At 39.1% G+C, this 21,783-nt stretch overlaps 1 protein-coding gene across 3 annotated transcripts in view; it reads right to left on the bottom strand.

Annotated features, from left to right (window-relative positions):
- LOC104130600 (sodium/bile acid cotransporter 7) overlaps positions 1–21,783 on the bottom strand; it is a 149,524-nt gene that overhangs the window by 28,473 nt on the left and 99,268 nt on the right. For all 3 annotated transcript variants that reach the window (XM_035899205.1, XM_035899204.1, XM_035899206.1), the window contains 3 exons: positions 10,833–10,998; positions 7,790–7,841; positions 6,214–6,287 (listed from right to left, as the gene is read on the bottom strand). In XM_035899205.1, the coding sequence (XP_035755098.1) occupies positions 6,214–6,287; positions 7,790–7,841; positions 10,833–10,998 (292 nt within the window). The remainder of the gene's footprint in view (positions 1–6,213; positions 6,288–7,789; positions 7,842–10,832; positions 10,999–21,783) is intronic.

Raw genomic sequence — 21,783 nt, forward strand, 5'->3', positions numbered from 1 at the left:
CCAGGAATGAGAAGAATTTTCTAACTCTCTGGCAGTAGTAAGGAGTAGGTAGTGGCCCGGACATGGCCATTTGTATTCAAGCATATTCCTCCCATCAGCTTCCCTTCTGCCCCAAGGGCCAGCACCCACCCATTCTAGGGGAGGAGTAGCCATATCCCTTTCACTCTATCGGACACCTGGGGAAGAAATGAGACTGAAAGTCTGTAACAGGTAAGAAAATACGCAAATTCAAGCACTAACACCACCGAGAAGTACGACATGATGCCAGCAGTAATGTCTCCTGTTCAACACTCATGGGAAAATTTTGAAAGTGAGAGACAGTATTAGAAGTCTTACTCTTGAAAACTTTCAGAGAGCAATTAGCCAGGATTATTTTCTAGATCTTTATGTAAAAGTCAGAGGAATTATTCACACATTTATAGCTAGTCACAGTTAGTACCTTGATGACCCTGCAGGGGGGTTGGACTAGATGACCTCTAGGGGTCCCTTCCAACCCAAAACATTCTATGATTCTATGATTCTATGAATAATCGCCTTAGAGGATAATTCTCTGCCAGAAGCAGAGAAAAACCACCACATTTCAAAGATACCAGGGAGTATAGCCTGAATATTCACTCAGGGCAATGCACCTGATTTTACCATCTTACTTTCTATTATAGAATTATTAAGACATGCCTCCTTTTTCAACTCAAAATGATCTACCTTTTATCTTAACACAAGTTAGAACATTTTGGCATTTTTCTATCTGAAGGAGAAGGGTGATTATCACCACACAGTAAGGAGAGTCTGCGGTTGATTAGTACAGCATTTCACAGAGTTTGGGTATAGGAAAGAACAGATGAAGCAAAACCCCAGCAAGTATGAAACAACAGTGGTTTAGGCTGTGCAGATACATCATTTATCTCTGAAAAAATCTTATAAGGAGGTATTTGTAGAAAACATGAGCAAACTATAGATAGCTGTGAGCAGATTGGAGCTGTATGTGAGCACGATGGGCTCTGTCACCTTGTGCAGCTGGGGAGCACAGGGGAAGGCATGGGCTGATTAATCCATGGCCTAGACGATCTGCTCACGGACAACCGAGTTGTCTGTGAATCTACCTGTGCAGTACAGCAGGCTTCTACAAATTGTTCAAGTACAGACTATCAGTTCCGTACTCATGCAGTAAGGAGCTGAGTATTTAAAAAATAAATTTGAATGACATTAAAACAATACAAAAGAAAATTAGTGCTTTGGCTTTTATTTGCAAAATGAACTCTATTCTTTCCTGACATTATTTTGTAGCCTAGAAACTTTGACCGCATTACTTCAAGAATTCCATGGTGAAAGAACTGCCACACAGATAAATCCAAATGAGGAAAAATGCACTCTGCATCACAAACAATAGCCTGATTTTATTATGCGGGGGTTATTTTTGTTGGTTTGTTTTTTTACCAATCTGCTGTTCATCATAGCTACAGTACTAACATTTGCACTTGCGGTAGCCAAAATAGGTAGCAATACTCCATTTTTTGCTGATAAAATAATTTTACAGAGTAAATACAGAGAATTAAAGTTAAATTTTTTTTTTTTTTTTTTTACAATCCTGCATTTTACTTTTGGAGTTGTAACTCCTAGCTAGCAATTCACTCTCTGCAAAAAAATAAAATAATAGTCTGTACTGGGCTGCAACTTTTGTGTAAGTGCAAGCAACAACTATAGTATTTTTTTTCGATGAGCTACACTGATAGCTTTGCACTTCCTTGAGGCCTCTTCTCTTCTCACTGAATGAACTCCAGGGAATGGCATCATGTCGGGCTTTCCAGATGGATTATGTGAAGCCATAGCTCAATGTCATCATTTTTTGCTGATAAAATAATTTTACAGAGTAAAAAAAGAAATTTAAAGTTAAATTTTTTTTTTTTTTTTTTACAATCCTGCATTTTACTTTTGGAGTTGTAACTCCTAGCTAGCAATTCACTCTCTGCAAAAAAATAAAATAATAGTCTGTACTGGGCTGCAACTTTTGTGTAAGTGCAAGCAACAACTATAGTATTTTTTTTCGATGAGCTACACTGATAGCTTTGCACTTCCTTGAGGCCTCTTCTCTTCTCACTGAATGAACTCCAGGGAATGGCATCATGTCGGGCTTTCCAGATGGATTATGTGAAGCCATAGCTCAATGTCATTTTCAATAGCAAGGCTCATAATTAAAGGTCAAATAGTCACTTCATCTGCAATCAATCAATAGACGAAGTACTAATACTAAGTACTAATCAATCAATGGCAAATGCACTAATAAAAGCCATGCATCAAATGTCTGCATATGTGTGTGCTCACATGTACTGTGCATATATGTGAGTAGCGAGGAGAGAAAGAGAACAAAGTGGGGGTGAATATGCCAGAGGGCATTATGAATACTATATTTATCTTTGCTCCTTCTAAGTTTATATCCTGTTTCAGTCATTAAGTGAAATACAAATAAACATTAGTTTTTCCACATATGTGATGCACAGTATTCAAAAAGCTGCCAAAGCACCCACCTCTATGCAGAAATATCGGCTTGTGTTCCTAACTAAGAAACACAAAGGCACCTACCCTCTGTAATTTGTCCTTACACAAACATGCCCTGCACTCTGATCTTTGAGACAAAAAGTGTGTCAACTGTTCTGTCTACAAAATAAAACCCAGCATATGGGAACAGCACTCATCTCCGTGCAGAGCAAGCGCTTATTCATGGATTCAGCAGTGGAAGTGGCAGTTGGCCTCATGAGCATGCACTGCATGGGAATTAGTTGGTTTTGTAATATGGTGTGGGAGAAAGTGACTTATAAAAGTCTTCTCATGCCTCTCCTATTACCACTTCTAAAGCTTTAAAGCTGTCAGCTCTTCTCCCACTTTAGTTGGTGCCGTTCTAAGCTCCCCAGGGAATGGGCCAGACGTACCTATTTGGAGTTTCACCTGCCAAGCTGAGAGAAATCAGTTTCAAAGCGAAAGAACAAGTGTTGAGGGGTCATTTATACACTACCACTGGAATCTTGAAGACAAACAGAGCAGAGCTCCACAACGGATGTGAAACCAGACCCTGAGCTGTGTTTGTGCTTTCAGGCATTGTAATGACAGGGGGAGAGGGAAAAACTCTACAAGAGAACAGAAGGTTTCTGGTTGCATGGTTTATAGTAGACACCTCTGGACAAGTAGAAATGTGACAGAACAACAACAGAGTAAGGGCCAAAATGCTTACATCTGTTCTTGTTTCTAAGATCAGGGTGGACAAGACTCCGCCGTGGATAGATTTAACTGTCATTCAGAAATGGCTGATCCTTAAAAACAAATTAGATCTACTCTGCTTCCACCTTCAGTGGAGGAATAAACGCTAGCTGCTCTGGTTAACATTCATGTTTACATCATTGGCTCAGGAGCATGCCTCATCACACTACAGCTTTATAAAACCCAATCTTCCCTATTTACATAGAAACGTGTGCTTATGCAGCTCTGTCTTATCTGGACCTGGTACTAATACAGAACGGAGTAAAATACACATGGTCTCAAGACCAGCCCGCTTGAAACTGATACACAGCAGGCATGTCTGCGTAGTGCACACACTGCGTAGGGGTCCTCAGGCTTACCAGAGATGGGCTCCCGGGGACTGCCAAAAAGAGCACTTCCCCATCAGGGAAGTGCTCAATTCAGGACATGCTGCTGCTGGCCCCAGGCAAGACAAGAGCCTCCAAGAAACCTTGACAAAGCTGAGCCCCAGAGATGGAATACAGAGAGGGAAGCACAGGTCCCAGCCATGCAGCAATCTCAAGGCAGGCCCTGATCAGTAAGGAAAGGCAGTGCAGAAGTGCAAAGCCTAGGAATAAATTACATCTTGTGACTGTAGGAGTCCTTGAAATCAAGGTGGCTAAAGTATTTTTGGTGGTGTGCTTTGTTGGACAGCTGCAAAATACAAAGCCTGACTCACTGGGCTGTGCTAATGAGAGCAGTAACTTGGAATTGGGAAAATGTGAGCCAAGAAGTCAAGCAAGCTAGGAACCTCAAACTAAGTTCTTCTAAAGGAGAAAATAAAATATAAAAAGATGAAAAGTGAACTGACTCAGCTGCGTGCGTAGGGTGCAGGACAAGACAGGCTGCATGAGGATGGTTGGTAGAGCGAGTAAAAGAAATGAAAGTCCTAATATTTTTCTGGGTGATGGCAAGCCCCTCTAGGACTTGAATACTAAAAAAAGGCTTTGTGCTTATTTTCTTAGTTTCATGGCAAGCTGCAGAAGTATTCAACAGAGCGTATATAAAACTATTTTCACTGGAGAGGGAAGGGGAGACATACACATTTGTGCTGTTAGATACAACCAGCTTCTCTTTTGTAGTGTCACAGTTGTGTCCTAAGTTTATATGCATTTCCAAATAGCAAGTATAGTAGTGTGTTATGACTTATGTGTGGGGTTGCTGTCTATAAATACAAATGTAACTGCCCTCCTGAATACAAGCTCATTTGTTAGTTGAAGCTTCAGTTTCATAGAAGATTTGGCTGAAAAAGACCCAATGTCATTTAATCTATGTTCTGCTCCAAGGCAGGATCAAGTCTAGCTACCTAATTCCTGTCTGAGGCTTGTCTACAATGACAGGAGATTCAAGACATCAATAGGCAACGTATTCCAAAGCTAAACTGTTTTACATTAGACAGGTTTCCCGGATTGTTAGCTTAAATCATCATCATTGTAACAAAGTCCTTCCCTTTTCAAAGTCCACTGTGAATTAGTTACTTTTTTCCTTCTTCGCATCAACCTTTTATGCATTTGAAGATCACTGCTGTATTTCAGCTGTCTTCTCTTAACAATCCCAACTGTTTCAACCCTTCCTCCGGGGTCACGTTTTTAAGATCTACGATCATTCATGGCACTCTCCTCTGATCTCTTTCCAGTTGGTCCACATAATTTTTGAACTGTGGAGCCCAAAACATCATGCAAATGTCAAAAGCCATAACGGTCTCAAGCCATACAACTTTTGCTACTTCTCTGCAACCCACAGGACCTTGAGTGAAAGGAAATTAGGTTAGTTTGGTATGATACGCGTTTGACAAATCTACAGGGCTGTTACTCATTTCCTTGTTTCTTCCTACACTGTTAAAATAATTTACTTAATTATTTCAGCAGTTTTCTACAAAATGAAGTTAAACTCACTGATCTATAATTCCTCGTCCCCTCCTTGTTTCCACTGTGAAAGAGAGGCATTATGTTTGCCTTTTTCTTGTCTTCCAGGAACTCCTTCACTTCCCACAGACTTTCAAGGGCACTTGCTAACAGTTGTGCAGCACAGGCCTGGCTGAAGCAAAGAACCCTGAGATGAGTTTTGCTGTATCAAACTGACTTGGAAAACATCTACCTAAGTCCCGACTTGTTCTTCCCCTGTTTCAGGCTGAGTTCTTACCTTTGTTACTGACACCAGCTGTGTTTGTTTTTGACAGATACAGTCTTGAAAAGGCACGTATGCTTTATCAAACACATGTTTTCATATTTTGAAAAACAGTAAGAAAATATTCAAGTAATAGTCATTTCACTGACTGAACGTAATGGATGAAGCAGTAGCAAGTGGCTGTAAGCATAATTGATTTAGCAGTATTTTGTGAATTTCCATCAGAACATCTGATCATCCCTAAGGGGTCGTAAGTGACAAATATCTCAATGATGTTTTGATAAATGAATTCTAATAAATAAAACTATCCAAAATAGCTGCAGACTTAAAATAAACACATACATTTGGCTCATGTTACACAAAAGACAGTATTGTCTATTTGTGATTTCTGAATACACTACATGCTTTGATTTACACTTGTACATCCCAGCTTTTAGGTGTAAGGTTTTACTGTGAGACCGAGCAGATACCTTACTATGTTTTTAGTCACAAACCTGAAATTTTATCAATATTGCGTTAAGGCAACAGGACAGAATAAGAACAGAAAGAAGAATCCAGCTTTCCATAAATAAGGTGGTCTTACTGTATAACCACTAAAATCTCAGCCAAGACGACTATGTTGTCTGCCCCGTAATAAGCATTTATTTTATCTGTGCAAGAATATTATCCTACTATTAGTATCATACTGGTAGCATTACTTGTCACACTAAAACCAAAACCATTTAAGCCAAAAAGCCAGCAACCAACAATATTTCTTTTCAACACAGCAAGGTATGAATGTTACTGTTGTTTTGCTCAAAAGCTTATCTCCTGACTTACCCAGGGTGAGGGATTTGTGTGTGGAACAGAAAATGATAGCCACTGTGTCTGCTGGTGTGAAACTAGAGTTATTCCTAGAAAAGAAAGAGTTTTAATAACCTCTGATAGCAAAAACCTTCTTAAAACATCATCGATCAAATATATTACTTTGAGGATCCATATGCACGTTCACATCACTTTGATCAGGTCTAGTGACAGAAATAATTCTACCCACAAATGAACAGTAGTGTTTGATTTTTTTTTTTTTAAAGCAGAATTGTTTCTCAGTTGTGGCAAACTCTCTAATGACTATTGCTTCCCTGTGAAGGAGAGGAATTCTGCGCACATGTAGGACAACTTTATTCCAGCCAAGGTTATTCTTGCAAACATGCTATATCACAGAAGTGAGCAGCTTGCCTCCATAAAAAAAAAGAAAACGACCTACGATTACTTTTCCTAGCATGTAATATTAACAAAATACTCAATTTGGATACACTATGAGCGCTGCTTAGAATATGTAGTTATCTTCCACTTCAGAGAAAAACTGCATCTAAGGGTTTACACACTGGGAATAAGGCCAGGAAGGATGGAAAAATGACTTACAGAGAGAGGTATATGGCTGGCCAATGGATCACCCTTTGGTCCAAATGAGGAATCATTTTATTCTAAATATTTACCACATTGTCCAAGTTGTTTAATACTTACAACATTTTAGATTTTACAGCTAGGACATATCTTCCCCCCCCAGGTTAGGTCTAGCAGTTCAAAAGTTATTTAAAAATGCCTTCTAAGGTCAGGGTATGATCTTGTCACGCTTTCTTATGGCACTAAAAAAGCATAAGTAGCTCTAAGACATTGCACCTTTCTTTGTGATTCTCCCTTATGGATATTGTATAATTTATATAAACCATTTGTCTGGAGGCTGCTGTATTGTGGCATTTCCCTTTCAGCAGAACACTCCTAAGAAAAATATTCCAGTAAGCCTAAGCGAGAGGACAACAGTGAATACTCTGGTCAGCTCAAGTGATGCACTAAGCCATTGGATAACACCATTCTTGTGGTACTATTTTTTGAAAAGTGAATGTACAACTTCATGGTTGATATTTAAATAGAAAAAAAAATAGCTCTACCAAACATTAGTTCAGGACAACTGTCTTTTAAGAATCACCATATAAACGTAACACATTTGACATATACAGAGAAGAGTGAATTGCCAGCCCAGCAAATGTATCTTGAGATGTAAAAAGTCAAACTGAGTTCTCTCTCTCATATGTCATCAGCATGTCTGCAGGGCAAATTATACCTTCAGTGACATCTGTGCAAATCCATTTTTTTCAGTGGATGAGGTATAGCAGTGATTGATTGAGATTTAACAACTCTGTAATTAACACACAAGAAAGGACAGAATTCAGGTCCTGCTCTCTTAGCCTATGAAACTCTAACAGAGAAAATGCAGTAAGGACAATATGAAATACCAAAATGAGGTCACCCCTATTCAGAAACCTGCCCTTACACATTTGCATAAACTGTGTAACCCAAATCAAAGATATCACACAAAACACATATTCAAAGGTCCTGATTCAGCACATTCATTTACCTTGTAGAGAAGAGGAAAGTCAAAAACATGAAGCTCATCTGAACAGAAAATACTGAAAGAGAAACAAGTTAAAATTAGACTTGGATCACAGAAGTAAAGATCACTTAAATCTCTGCAATTGCTGTGCACATGCCGTTTGTGCCCATACAACAGGCCAGAAGCTAGACTAGACCAAGCCTATCCAGAGAAATCCAGTGACAGACAACCTTTAAAGACTGCCTGGAAGAACAATACCTATCATTGCATCCAAGAAAGCTAGAGCTAATATTGTGGCTACACAAGTTCTTCCTGAGGTAACTCTTCTGAATCAAGCATTTCTTGACATGCTGAATGATGGGAAAGTGCACCACTGCATGCTGCACATCTGTTTGCACTAGTTTGGCTTATTGGGTTGACAACACAAAATCTCTCAGACATGCTCTGGTTGCCAAGTATTTAAATTTATCCCTTTTCTATTTAACAGGAGAAAGTACAATGTGTAAGCATGATGGCAACAAATATTCTCACACACCGGGTATATTACTCTCACGATGAATGATCACTATTAAGAGATCATCACAGACATTTTAATTCCCTCTGAGACAAAGGCTAATTCCTGAACTGGGCAGTGCACACCAGACAAAGCAGCTTTCGTTCAAGCTCAGCTAGCTGTCTGAGGGCGGACAGTTTTTGAGCATCCTGAGGGCAGCTTTCCTCTCTGCCAGCTCTCCTGACACCCACAGGGGCTGTGGGATGCACCAAGTCCACCCTTGGTCTGCGGAGATGCGGGGAGAAGCAGGCAGCTTCCCCGTTGTGCCGTGAGTAGCTGCTGGGACTGTGGAGATGAAGCGTTGTGCCGGTGTGCAGGAACTCCCCACAGAGCTGGAGGAAAAACGCTGTGACCTGCACAGACCTTTTGGGGGGGGTTGTGGGTTATGGGGGGAAGGGCTTTTACTTGCAGCAGAATCTGGGGTGGGTCCTCTCCCTTTTCCTTGCAAAACTTGTGGATGCAATAAGGCTAACATGTCCCATGGGGTAGCGCAAGCCAAGACAATACATTTGATTTTCACCCCAGTTTACAACTGGGCAACATGGCAGGGATATTAGCTATTACCAGTGACATTTTCTATTCTCTTACATACATTTTCTAGGATGTATAAATGTCACCTCAGCATGCACTTAATTCTTCCTTCGTGAACTAAGGAAGCAATCCATTGTTCTTGAATTACATTTTTTCTGCAGCTAAGTACATTAATTTAATATGCACTGAAAAAAACCCCTTAATACATATAATTCTGTAAAGCAATAAGCATGTGTTGCTACCAATTATCCCTTGTGCATATTTTGCTGTGGCTAGAGTATTAACATAAAAATTACATAGAAACATTGATCAGCAGAATAGTAAATGCAGTTTCATCTCAAACTCCTTGTGCTAATTTCACATCCTGGTATAACACAACACAACACATCCAATGCTGGTACAAAAACTTTTTCTAGAAACAATGTGCATATCCATCTCCACAACTTCCTTGGTTTTTGGTTTTATAAATATTTTAGAAAAAAACAAATATCTAATATGTTCCAAGCAGTTTCAATGCTCATGTTAACATTCTTACTAAGGAACTCCAGTTATGCACACTGGCAATGAAAATGTACATATAATGATTTTCAGTGTATTGCACTGCAAGTGGTGTATATAATTTCACATGGCACAAATGCAGAGTTGTCTTGCAGAGAAATAAAAGAAAGGACAAGAAAGGCAATGGAAGCAACCAGTCTACACCAACTGCTCAAGGAAGAACATGCCTTTTTAACTAAAAAAGAGCTTTTTATTCCAAGTAGCGGTCAGCACAGTAACATAAAATTACTTCATTCTGAGTTTCTCTGCATGTTAAGTCAGAGTTGAAAACTTCCCTGTCCCTCTTTTTTGCTGACAACTCTGCACTGATTTAAGTGCATCTGGGATGTGCTCCTTCTCAGGTGCTTAGGCAAACTATTTCCTCCTATTTTGGAAAAAAGCTCCTTAGCATGGCTTCCTTATTCTTTGCTTTCATAATAAAGTATTTATACAGTACCATTTATAATTCCATGTAGTATTTTACACACATATAGTGTTTCATAATCAAAAAACCTGCCGCAATTAGGACAGAATAAGAACTGACCCACATAGGGCAGGGGCAAATTTCCCACTGACTTTAGTGGAGGCTGGATTTATAGAAGATCCATTATTTTTATTAGACAGAAACATGGGCACATACACACACTTCAAGGTACGTGATGCATTGATTTCTTGAAATCTAACAGTTTTAGAGTGTATGAGATGTGATTTATACTGTAGTATACTGTAGTTACATCTCCCCCAGGCAAGCTGAAACCCCTGTCTCTGGACAGTCTGAAGCAAGATGGGAATTCTCTGCTGGGAGAGGAGACAGTGCCTGTATACCGCTTCCTTTCCCTGGGAGGTAGCGATCTGCAAGTGTATTTTTAACTGATGGCAAGGATACCAGCAGTCTATTCTCATGTGTATGTTATTTAAGGCTGAATGGCTAGAGTGTTTCTAAAACAAACTCTGCAAGAAATGTGTTCATCCACAGAAACATATCAACACATTCAAACTCCCTGACTAGTTTCTAGGTTTATAATACGGCAAAGGAAGAACTATTTAAAAGTTGTAACAGTGCTTGTGAGTACCAGCTCAACCCCAAATCTTTCCTTTCTGTTTGGAATGCAACATCTGTGCATTTATGGTTGTTTAATAACAAAGAAGCCAAACAGAGCGGTTGTAAACACTTGGAAAGTAGTATCATGCCCCTTTAGAAAGGGGGGACCACTGAGCAACCTCAGGCACACCTAAATAAGCACGGTTCATCCCTCTCTAAATGCTTACTCAATCCCCTAAAAGCATCCAGCCCCTAAGAAGTCTAGTAATCTGATTTACTGGACGCATTGAAAGTACAAGCTCTAGTCCTGTGCCCGTATCCCTGCAGCCCCGCCCTTTCCAGTACCTACAGTTCGTGACACACCTGAAACACACATAAAAGAGATGCTTTAAGGCTGGACTTACTTATGAACACTATTATAATCAAGCTGAATTTATCAAGGTCAATATTTGGATTGGCGAAGGTATCACAGAACGTTGTATAGATGATCATCAGGAGCACACAGCTGCTGATAGCGCCAAATGGAGGCTTCTTCCTTTCAAGCCAGTCCTTGATGTATCTTCGGACAATCTGAAACAGAGAAATCAACAGGTTGCCTCTTTTCAAAGATGCAGGGAGCCAAGTTGGGCATCACAAAGTGAATCTGACAGCGGAAAGACACAAAGAGAAGAGAGTAATTTGGATGACGGCCACAGTGGATTTCAAAGCTTCCCTGCCACACAACTCTTCTTCTGGGGAATTTAACATTTGTAGTGCAACTTCCACTGGGCGTCCATAATGAGAGTATATTTTCAAGTACATTCAAATCCATCCTTAATCATGCCAAATGTTCTTTGCTAGCTGTCACTGAGACATACCCATTAAGCCTCCCCAAAGTTTATCTCCTCTGCTGATACTAATGGATGTATGTAATTATCACAGTCCCCTTTGCATCAACAGACAATTCCAAGTGCAACTTTGGGAATCTTAAAAATCTGACATCTTCAGGAATTTCATGATGGTAGATAATCGAAAGTGATCCATGGAACATTTTAATATTTAAATAGCTAGCGATGCACCAGAAGTTTTTAATTAAATTATAACTCAAGCTTGAAAAGCAAAAGTGCATGTGTTGTGGGAGTTTAAATAATTCAAACTCTGAATATCTCGAGTTTTTGTAAATCCAAAGACAAATGCCATTTGCACACTTTTAGAATACCAGAATTAACACATGAAAACAAGGAAACCTACTGTACTTAGTGGAACTTTTGCACTTTCAGGAAACAGAATCTGAAGTTGTTTTTCAATTATTTTTTAGAAACAACTATAAATTTTAAAGTAACTTCAATTTTCGAATTATGTCAAATACTACAGGACTAAGCCTCAGCAGATACATCTATTTCAGCCCTGCCTGGGGACTTGCTTTTAGTTTTTCTCTCTTTACTTTATATGATTTGAAAAAAACTTTTTAAAGCTTTTATCATACAGTTGCAACTTGGGTTAATTTTTCAGCAATCACATTATCTTGCCTAATTTCTCCCGAGACCTCCCAGTGTTCTCTGTTACCACGGTCTTTCAGAAATAACAGCACAAAATCCTGAAACACTTCAACCAGAGCACTCTAAAGGTGTCTCGTTACCTTCCCATAGCAGTATCATTAATAAACATCACTGCTATCAGTTTAATAATACAGAACATTTTAGAGGTATTCAAAATTAATGTCAAAGCATCATCACCAATGCTACCATAGGACCTTATCACACACTAACTGCCAAAGCTGTGGGATTGACCTCAGGGCTGGCAGTTTGCTTGCAAGTCTCTCAGTAGGAAAGGCCTGGAAGTAGCTATCCCAGTGACCGCAGCAAACAGACTTCATCCACCACATGGCAGGGCACACACTAAAGATTTGGCACATGGGGTTCATGCAAAGCTAAGCAGGCTGAAGACCAGCACTTACCTCCCAGCATTTCTAAGCTTCCCACTGATGAAAAATAACAGATTTACAAGAAACCATGTAAGGGAATACTCTACACCCCAGTGAAAACACTCAACTTTAACATTTCACGCTTGCCAGATGTTAAAGAGAGAACACAGCTCAGAATATACCACCAAACTCCTGAACGAGCATTCAGTGGAGCTCCTTCAGCCACCTCCTTATGTGCCACTGCATAGGAATGAACCACTCCACTGATGGAGGAGAGGCAAGAAAGCTGAGAGAAGACATTCAGCGCGCAGGTGAAAGGCGTCAACTGAGAAGGTTAGTCTAATCTGAGCAGATTTGGGACTCTAATTATTAGAATCAAAAAGCAAAGTTTTTCACCTCTAAAGTGACTGCTTTCTAAGGGAGTTAAAAAAAAAAAATTAAGGTCACATTGGGGAAAAAGAAAAGCTACTTAAGACCACCTATTTATTTATGGTCCTTCTGGAAGATTTACACTGAAAGTAACAAGATGTTGAAAAAGAAAAGTGATGGTTAATGATGCCACAGTACAACTTATACCGGAGGTATTTATTATGAAAACTATAACCTCATATCTGTACAAGGTATAATCGTAACATACATAATAATAAATTTACACACATATTTAACACAGACTGAGATATAAAAGAAAAAAAATATTTTTAAGAATGAAACTGCAAGCAGTGTTTCCTCAAAACCTTCAATCGGCTGATATCTTCTTTAAATATCCACCTCTACCTAGTCTGGAATTATTGTGAATCAACAACCATAAATACCAGTATGGCTTCTTACTGCACACTGCATTTTTTAAAAAATGACATAGTCGGACCCTGAAGAACTAAATTGGCTTCAGGAAAGCATCTGATCAACCCAGTGTCATGCTAAATGTGTACTGTAAAAACACAGACAAAACACATCCTCTCTAAGACAGAACCCCATACATTTTGATCTTCTCACAAGATTCAAGATGATTTATAATTTCAGAGGTCGATTCAGCCTATCACTGATTCAAGGTAATCTAAATTCTTGCATAACTTAAGAGGGGAGAAACATAACCCTACAAGTATCTGTAAAAACTAGATTTTTCACAGGGAAGCTCATGTCAGCTGATCCATTTTGACTGAAAAACAATCCATTTGTTACTTATTCATGCCCTGCAGAGTTGTTTCAGGACAAGGATGCTTTGAAAGCCTTTTAATTCTCAACCCAATTCTATAACTTTCCAGGGTTAACACAGAACTTAAAAAAAAAAAAATTATGAAGATTTGTAGTGAAAGAATGGTAAATCCCACAAATACAATAAAGACAACACACAACAAAGTACAGAGCCAGCCAGCGAACCTCACTGTTCCATGGTGCCGGCACTCTCTGTCAGGAAGTCTAATAGAGGTTGAAAAGCCATGAGCAGTGCAGATTGAAATTAAATAAAGAATCTCATAGGTTATTCGGAGCCTGGATAGAGATATTAAGCTTCATTTGTCTGCAAACACAGCAAAAGCTAACACAGTCGTTTTTGCATGTTATGGCCTGTACAAAGGATGCCAGACTCGGGCACCATACCGGTGTGCCACCTCTCAGTTGAAATGACAAAGTCCAGTATTTCAAAGAACATACCACTAAAACGGGGGACAGGGAAGGGACAAGCACTGGAGAAACAAGCAGTTGAGAAAATGCCTGAACTGATATTCCTGTGAAAAGATGAACTTACAGCCTGGGGTAGAAATGTGAATGACTGACATCCAAAATAGATGCATCAGACCAGCAAACTGATAGAAAAGAGGAAAAAGGGGAGCACTCTTCAGACACAATAATTCCATAGATCCTAGTGAAAGGGAATTCCTCACATAAAACAATGCGGTTAAAAACAACATCTTGGCAGAGGGAGGCAGAGATGTTGGAAGAATAATCATTATGTGAAACTTATATAAAAGCATTTAAACCCCATACTTTATAGGGGGAAATGCTGCAGGACACTCCCATGTTGCAGAGAACGCAACTATTTTTTAAGGTACAAATCTCAAGGTACAAAGGCCTTGCAACCCATGTGCCTGCTGAGACTCCTGCAGAATTACTTTTGCAAGGAGGGCTTTGGGGCCTCTGGTCCTACAGCAGTGATCACGTGAAGCACAATGAACTGCAAAGATTTTTGTGCAGATTTAAATGCCAGCCTCAAAGAACAGGGAATTCGTGATGGCTGACCTGGAGATCGCACATGAACGAACAGGGCATGGTGAATCCTTCCCTCAAACAGTGGTCTAGTGGAGACAAGAGAGGAAGAGAAGCAAAACTTTGTAGTAGGTGATATTTTATAAATAAACTGCATGACAAAAGATGCTGATAAACTCACAGAAAACTTAAGACAATAAAAGAACAAAAATCTGACCATCAGGTATCTACCTCCAGGTGACTATGTCCTAGCAATCTCCAAAGGTTTTTGGAAAGGCATCAGCTCAGATTTGCTTCAAAACACAATTCCAGGCTCAAACTTTCCTCTCGCCCAGGATTTAATTTTTAACAACAAAGGAATGTAATTACACATGAATTAACAGTGGTGTCCCCATTTCAATTCAGTTCTTCTAGCAGAATGGTTACATCCACAGTATTTTTCCTCCAGACTGCTCCGTATCCTGCCATAACCTCCTTGTCTCAACACCAGCCTCCCTAAGCGAACGGGCTAACTGCTCAGGTGCTTAATTCACTTAACATCCCCCGTACAAACAAACACAATCTGCTATTCCAGGAAAGCAGGTGAATAATGCTCATCTGTTATAAGATCATACAAGAAAATAGCAGAAGATGTATTATAGAAAAACAATTCACTTATCTAATTGTATCTTCCTAACAGTCACACTGTATACCCAGAGAAATTTGTCAGTAAAATACAGCTCGACTGTTTCCACCTGCTCAAGTGCTGGACATACAAGATAAAAAAATGCAATAAACAATGTAATTCATTAATGTTCATTATTTATTGAACTAAATAGGACAAGGAACTCCCCCTTCCCCATGTATGAGGAATAGAATAATTTCTGGCATTTGTAATACAGTACATCTTTTAAAAATTATGTAGATCTTCAACTTAACTTTTTTTAAACCCATGAAATGAAAAAAAAAAAGAAGGGGGGAAATGGTTATTAAGTAATTCTTTTCTGTTTCCATTAGACACACAGGAGTATCTCTTGGTATTTACATCATCATGAAAAGTAGATTTTTCCTTATTCTGTCAACTCTTTTGGACTGATTTAATCTTTAACAGAATTTACCATGTTTTTACTGCACTTCTGCTCCTCTTGTTTATTATGGATTGGTATGTGCTTCTAAATACCTGGGAAAAACACTTGGGGCTTTACCACTTCAACAAGGAAACATAAGTCACTTTTTCCTTGTGTTGGAACACACAAGAAAACAAGCTAAAAATTATGCTGGATTATCGCTATATCTAAATGCTGCAGATACCTTATTTACTTGTCTTTTAAGGTAAGATTCCTAACTCATTCCTAACCAATATTATTACTACTTATAGCAACTGACTTTTATAATGAACACTGCAATGCAAGATTTTCTTTTGAAAAGCTTTGAGTCAGGCTAGATATTTGAAACAGTTCAGTAACTTCTCAGTATCTCTTCTTATATAGTGATGGCAAACCAAGAAAGGAGACTGCATGGAACACTGGGAACTACCTGAGTGAACCTTGGAAGATATGAAAGGGGGAAAAAAATGGGGGGGGAAAAAAAAAAAAAAAAGGGAACTAATTCACTTAACATCCCCCGTACAAACAGCAACTGTGAAAACCATTAGAAAGAATCAGATACTGGACTGGAAGGGAGATTATGAAGGTTGTAAAAATGACATAAATAAAACTGAACATCCTTCACAGATTTCTATAGTGTAGCCACCCTCCACACATCCAAGGTCTGCATCGCAGTCCAAATGCACAGACCCTTTTCCAAAGCAGAGCTCATATCACTTCAGCCAGCCCCTGCCCTGATAGTTTTATAGGGACCATACCCATGTGAAGGCACGCATTCTCACCTGTTCCTATATACTGCTATGAAGTCCCAAACTTTGTACCGATTCACCTACCCTTCTACACTTTCTAGGACATCAACAAACATTAAATCTATCCTTATTTTATGGAGTGTGCAATATAATATTTCTTTTCTGAAGATGGAATGGAAAAAAACCTATTTTTGCAACCTGTAAAAAAAAAAAAAAAAAAAAATCTTTTTTACAAGCATCTTGTTTTCTTTCCTCAGCTTACCGAACTCCCCTAAAAGCTATCTTACTCCATTATGTCAGTCAGTTTACTCCCAAGAGATAGCTCCTGACACATATATGCCTTCAAAGAAAGTTTTATAAAAACTCACACGAGGCCATTTTCAAAATTAACTTTCACATTTTAGGGTAATTTACAACTGTTCCTTTAAAACTTACAAACCGGTGCAAGATGGGAAAAACGTAAAGGGAGCCTGTAGCATCGGTACAGGTTTCCTTCATATTTTGTATTTCTGTGGAGATTAGGTTCTGTTGCCTGTTTGAGTCAAGCGCCAGAAGGGAGCGAACCATGATCTGGAGGCTGTTTATCTGCCATCTCAGTTTTCTGCAACAAGCTTCAGAAATGCTTATCTCCCAGGGTACTGCTCCTCCTCCCTGCAGCTCCCATGGACTTTGAAGAGAAAGTAGGGCTACTTCCACGTGGATTTAAGTTACAAGAATGACAGGATTTGACACCGTTCCCTTTTTATAACGGTTTCTTTAACTATTGTTTCCCCAACCCACCCACTATAAACAAACATTAGGCTTAGGTGAATAGTGCCTTCTCCTCCCTAGCAACTGCCACCTACCTTTCCCTTTCAATTTCTTATTCTTTAAAAAATAAATACATTGCTAAGCTTTTTAGTTTCAATTTCACTGACAACTTGTATTGCAACATAGCACCTTTTAGAGTTGTGTTTGTAAGCACACCTCCCAAATGCTGATAGGGTTCCTCTGGAACATTTTGGGCAACGATGCAGAAGGCACTTAAAATCCTTTACTTGTAGGACATCAAGATTTTTTTTGTGTGACTAGATTCAGCGAGGATTTCTGTACAACTGGCTTCATTTTATAGATTTGGGAAGAAGAAATACTTAGAATCATAACATTAATTTTAGCTTTAGTTAAGGTCTGTTTAATGTGAAGTGCCCACTTTACGCTGGCAGACAAATTACCAATGGGGCAACTAGAGAATGCATGAATGATAATGTACAGACAAGCTTTTTATTATTTATTCATAGAAAACAGCGGGTTTTGGTGTGCTGCTTTGAAAAATGTTCAAACTAGTAGAATATAATGAAAGCACAGTGAAAATTCTATTTCATTAACATTTAATCATAAATCGCTCTTTAATATAAAACATAAAATAAAAGTCTGTCATAAGCACTTCGGTATGGAGAATGGAGAAAGCCTGCAAAAAGGGGAAAGGAAATATTGCAGTGTTTTTCACTGTTCCTGTTATCTGTCACTTCAGAAGACAAAAATAAGCAGATAAACAACAGTCTTCCGCCAAATGTCACAACTGGTCACGAAGAAACCGCTTAGACATTTCTCAAAACCTTACATTTTGCTGGCTAAAAGTTTTACCAACATCTATAGACAAGGAAACAATTATTTTAGCAAAATCACAACAGCTCAGGAGCAGCAATCTTCATGAGAACCCTGCTGCCCAGGCAAAAAAAAAATAATCAGAACTTCAAGCTGCCAGAGCAAATTCAAAAATCTTTTCCATTAAATATCTATTATCATGTTTATCATATAACAAGTATTCTGAAATTCCCCTCAGAGGTATCAAGAATGGTGCACAAATAACAAGCTCTTATACGCTACAGATCTTCAAGGCTTATAGAACATTAGTTCTATAGTATTTTATAAAGATTATGTCTCTTTTCATGACTTCTTGTCAGAGGGGTCTTATTCATTACTCTATAAATACAAATGCAATATTATACTATCGATACTGATTTGAGTAACATCATACTGTCAACTAGCAAAACCCATCTGTAGACATAGAGGATGCAGGCCACAAAGTTATTTTAGGTTTAGACAACCTGCACAGCTCTGACAAAGAACAGAGGCATTCGCCTTATTGAAGCCCATCTACCAGTAACTGCTACCTGTAAGACGTGGTGCCTTTCTGATACCATAGTGCCTTCCTCCTCCTTTAGTAGTTCTTTCTTTAGCTAACAAATTGCAGCCACCACCTGAGCAGAGCCTGTACCTGCAGCCCTTTACACGTTTCATCGTCAGCGGCTAGCAAAGCGTGTTTGACTCCTGTCAACGGCAGTCTTGCCACGCTGAAAAATTGTTCGAGAAACAGTAGAAAATAAGCATCAATTACACTACTGTGACTTCTTTCTCCCAGCCATCGTTAAAAATTCTGACAAGTCCAGCCAAGCAACCAAAACTCTTGATATATTTTGCCATAAAGCAAACAAAAAAACCCCAAACAAAACAAATCTAAAAGCACCTTCTCATCTGCTTTGCTTATATCCCAGGGGCTGCTCAAACAGCCAGCTCTGCAGCCTGATCAGGAAATAAGCATTTAGGCAACACAGGTTTTCCCAGAGGCGAGATTTTTTTTAAAGGAAAATAAAGCCCTTGGAGAATGCTTCCTTGAAGCAGCCTTCTCTGTTTTACCCTGATGTGGATCGAGAGCGTAAAGCCTCTGTTGATCACAGCTGAGTTAGGAAGGCTGAAAAGAAGCAATCCTTTGAGCGGGCAGGTTCCAAGCTCGGGTTTTTTCTCCCAGTCAAGCTCTTTGCTACCACGTAACCTTACCAGGCATTCTTCCACTGACTTTTCTGCTGAACAGCATGACTGTGCATGGTAAGGAATTGATATTGTGGGCATGAAATGATAAATTAGAAGTAATTGCTGAAACAGTCATTCATGAATTGTGGGCCATTATCTCTTAATGCATCTGGAATCCCAGAATGAGCAACTTGTGACTCGCAAAGCAATGTTACGTTGCTGTGCCGCACGTTGTGCAACAGTTCAGTAACGAGTGAGTAGTGGTCTACAAACTAAATGCAAAACTTCCCATTTAGTTGGGAGCAGATCCATGCCACCTCCAGGTGAAGGGCAAGCAGACCTACCACTGTATCTCTTGGTGTCAGTCCTTCTCTTGCTTATTATTTTTCTCTGATTACTGCATGTTATTTTTGGATATCTACCTTCAAAAATGGCTTCTATTCCTATCTGGGCAGGTTGGTTTACCTTTGTACAGTTCTACCTAATCAAGACAATCAGTGTAAACTACCTTTGGCATTTTTGATCTGTAGCTACCCTTAGCATTTCCTCTCTTCCATATCCTCTGAACAGATACAATCAAGTGCAATAACTTTAGAAACAACGTCTTTATGCTTAGGGGAATGTGAGCTAGTTCTGTTGATCATTCATTTCCAGAAACTGCTTCAAACACTTTTAAAGAAGAATCATCCTATTTCTTGTTGAAGTATATTTATAAAAACCAAAGTCTTAAATAAATTTGTGATTGAGTTACACAAGCTTTAAGAGTCTCTGGGTCTTTTTTTTTTTTTTCAGTCTTTATCAGAACTCCAAAATCACATCTGGTCTCAGTTAAGTCTCATCACAACTCTGATTTTGAACTTCTGATCATTCAGAGCACTTATTTCATATGTTTACTGCTCAATTCATGTTACTCAGCCTTACTATTTGGTGCAGCCAAAAAACACCCCAACTCCACCAGTTAGCTCATGTAGCAATTCCTTGTAACATTTTTCCAAAGTAACATGCCATTTATACATATAGATAAGAGTCATCTTCAAATTTTGCAATCACTTTGTCTAGCAATCTACCATCATCTTCAGACTTACTACACTGCAGTACAGATTGCTGATACTCCATCACTATAGGTTACTTTATTGCTAGATTTGCTGCCATGCTATTTGTTTCCTAGAAATTTCCAACTAAGGCTTCCAATTAATAGCTTCCAGTTTTTGGACCTTTCAGGACCAGAGGATTTAAGTACTTTTGCTTTGACCACTTTTGGTGGAGACTTAATTTAATTTTGATGAGCTAAGAGTGCGATACACAGGTAGGTTCATCAGCAACCCTTTGTGCTCCTAATTAATAAGGACGTCCTTGGGCATTCAACTCAAAGCACGTGAGCAATTCCGTAGCCTTCAGGGACACAGAGGTTATGCCCATTTTCCGCGTGGTATGGTTACATCCAGGTTATGCAGGTACTGATGCTGGTGGCTATGTGCTTATCATGCTCAACTTCTTATTAGACTTTCACGGGGTTTTGAGCCATATAAGAAACAAACCACTAGGACTCTGGTTACAGTACATGCTAATTTTGAAATGTGCAATTATCGTTTGATACAAGACTGATCGACTGTTCTACACAGCGTAGGCAATGACAGATATTCTCAACCTTGTCCAGGTTGCTCCTTTATAGACTCCACTTCCATTTGCTTAGGTTTTAACCACCTTTCCATTTCAAAGTCTGCTTTTAGGCTGAAAAAACTCAGAAAGTTCCAGCTGAACCCAGAGCTAAACTGGATGCTAGAAGCAGCAGTGGTACCCCTTGGGAATGAACTGCAAATCCCACTGATATTCCCTTTGTGCATTCTGAATGCCCAAGAACAACAAACACTTACAAGCATGTAAGAATTAGGCTTCGGGTGTTTCAGTTTTGGCATCCAAGAATAGTGGACACTTCTGACAACTTTTGGTCTTAATATAGCAATTTCCCACCGTGATGTGGGAGAAAAAAATAATATTTGTGAAAAAACAGACACTACAGAGACAAGTGTCACAGAAAATCTTATACTGCAGTTAGTATCTTTACATTCAGTGAAAGATTTCAATCATAGGCTATGAAAAATAAGGCTTTGTGTTTCAATATGAACAATGAGTATAAAATGAAATATTGAACAGCTGCTCATTCGTGAATACCCTTCATCCAGTGCAACAAACGACAGAGGAGTTATGCAGAAAGAGTAGTTTGCAATTGTGCAATTAAAACCCTTATTGTAAAGCATATGCAAAATGGTTTGAGCTGCCTTAATTTTATTATTTCTTAACTTCTGACGGCTTAGCCCTTACATGTTTTTTAATGTAGAGAATTTTTTATTCCTGTAATTAGTAGTAGATACTACACAGGGAGAACTTCCTTCATTATCCAGGCAAAGGGCATGTGACAAAAGGACTATATAGTATTCTCAAAGCTCATTTGTATGGGGCTGGAATTTCTCACAGTCTGGGCTGCCATTTTTCCCACTTTATGTTCACAAACTCCCTTCTCGATATGCAGTAGCGTATGTTTGTGGTAGTGAGGGACAGATGCTCAATCTCAACAAAGATCAATGTGGCTCCAGGGAGCACTGTAGCATCTTTTCTCTGATATTAG

The sequence above is a fragment of the Egretta garzetta genome, unplaced genomic scaffold (assembly GCF_000687185.1).
Source record: "Egretta garzetta isolate BGI_Z169 unplaced genomic scaffold, ASM68718v1 scaffold258, whole genome shotgun sequence".
Taxonomy (NCBI): domain Eukaryota; kingdom Metazoa; phylum Chordata; class Aves; order Pelecaniformes; family Ardeidae; genus Egretta; species Egretta garzetta.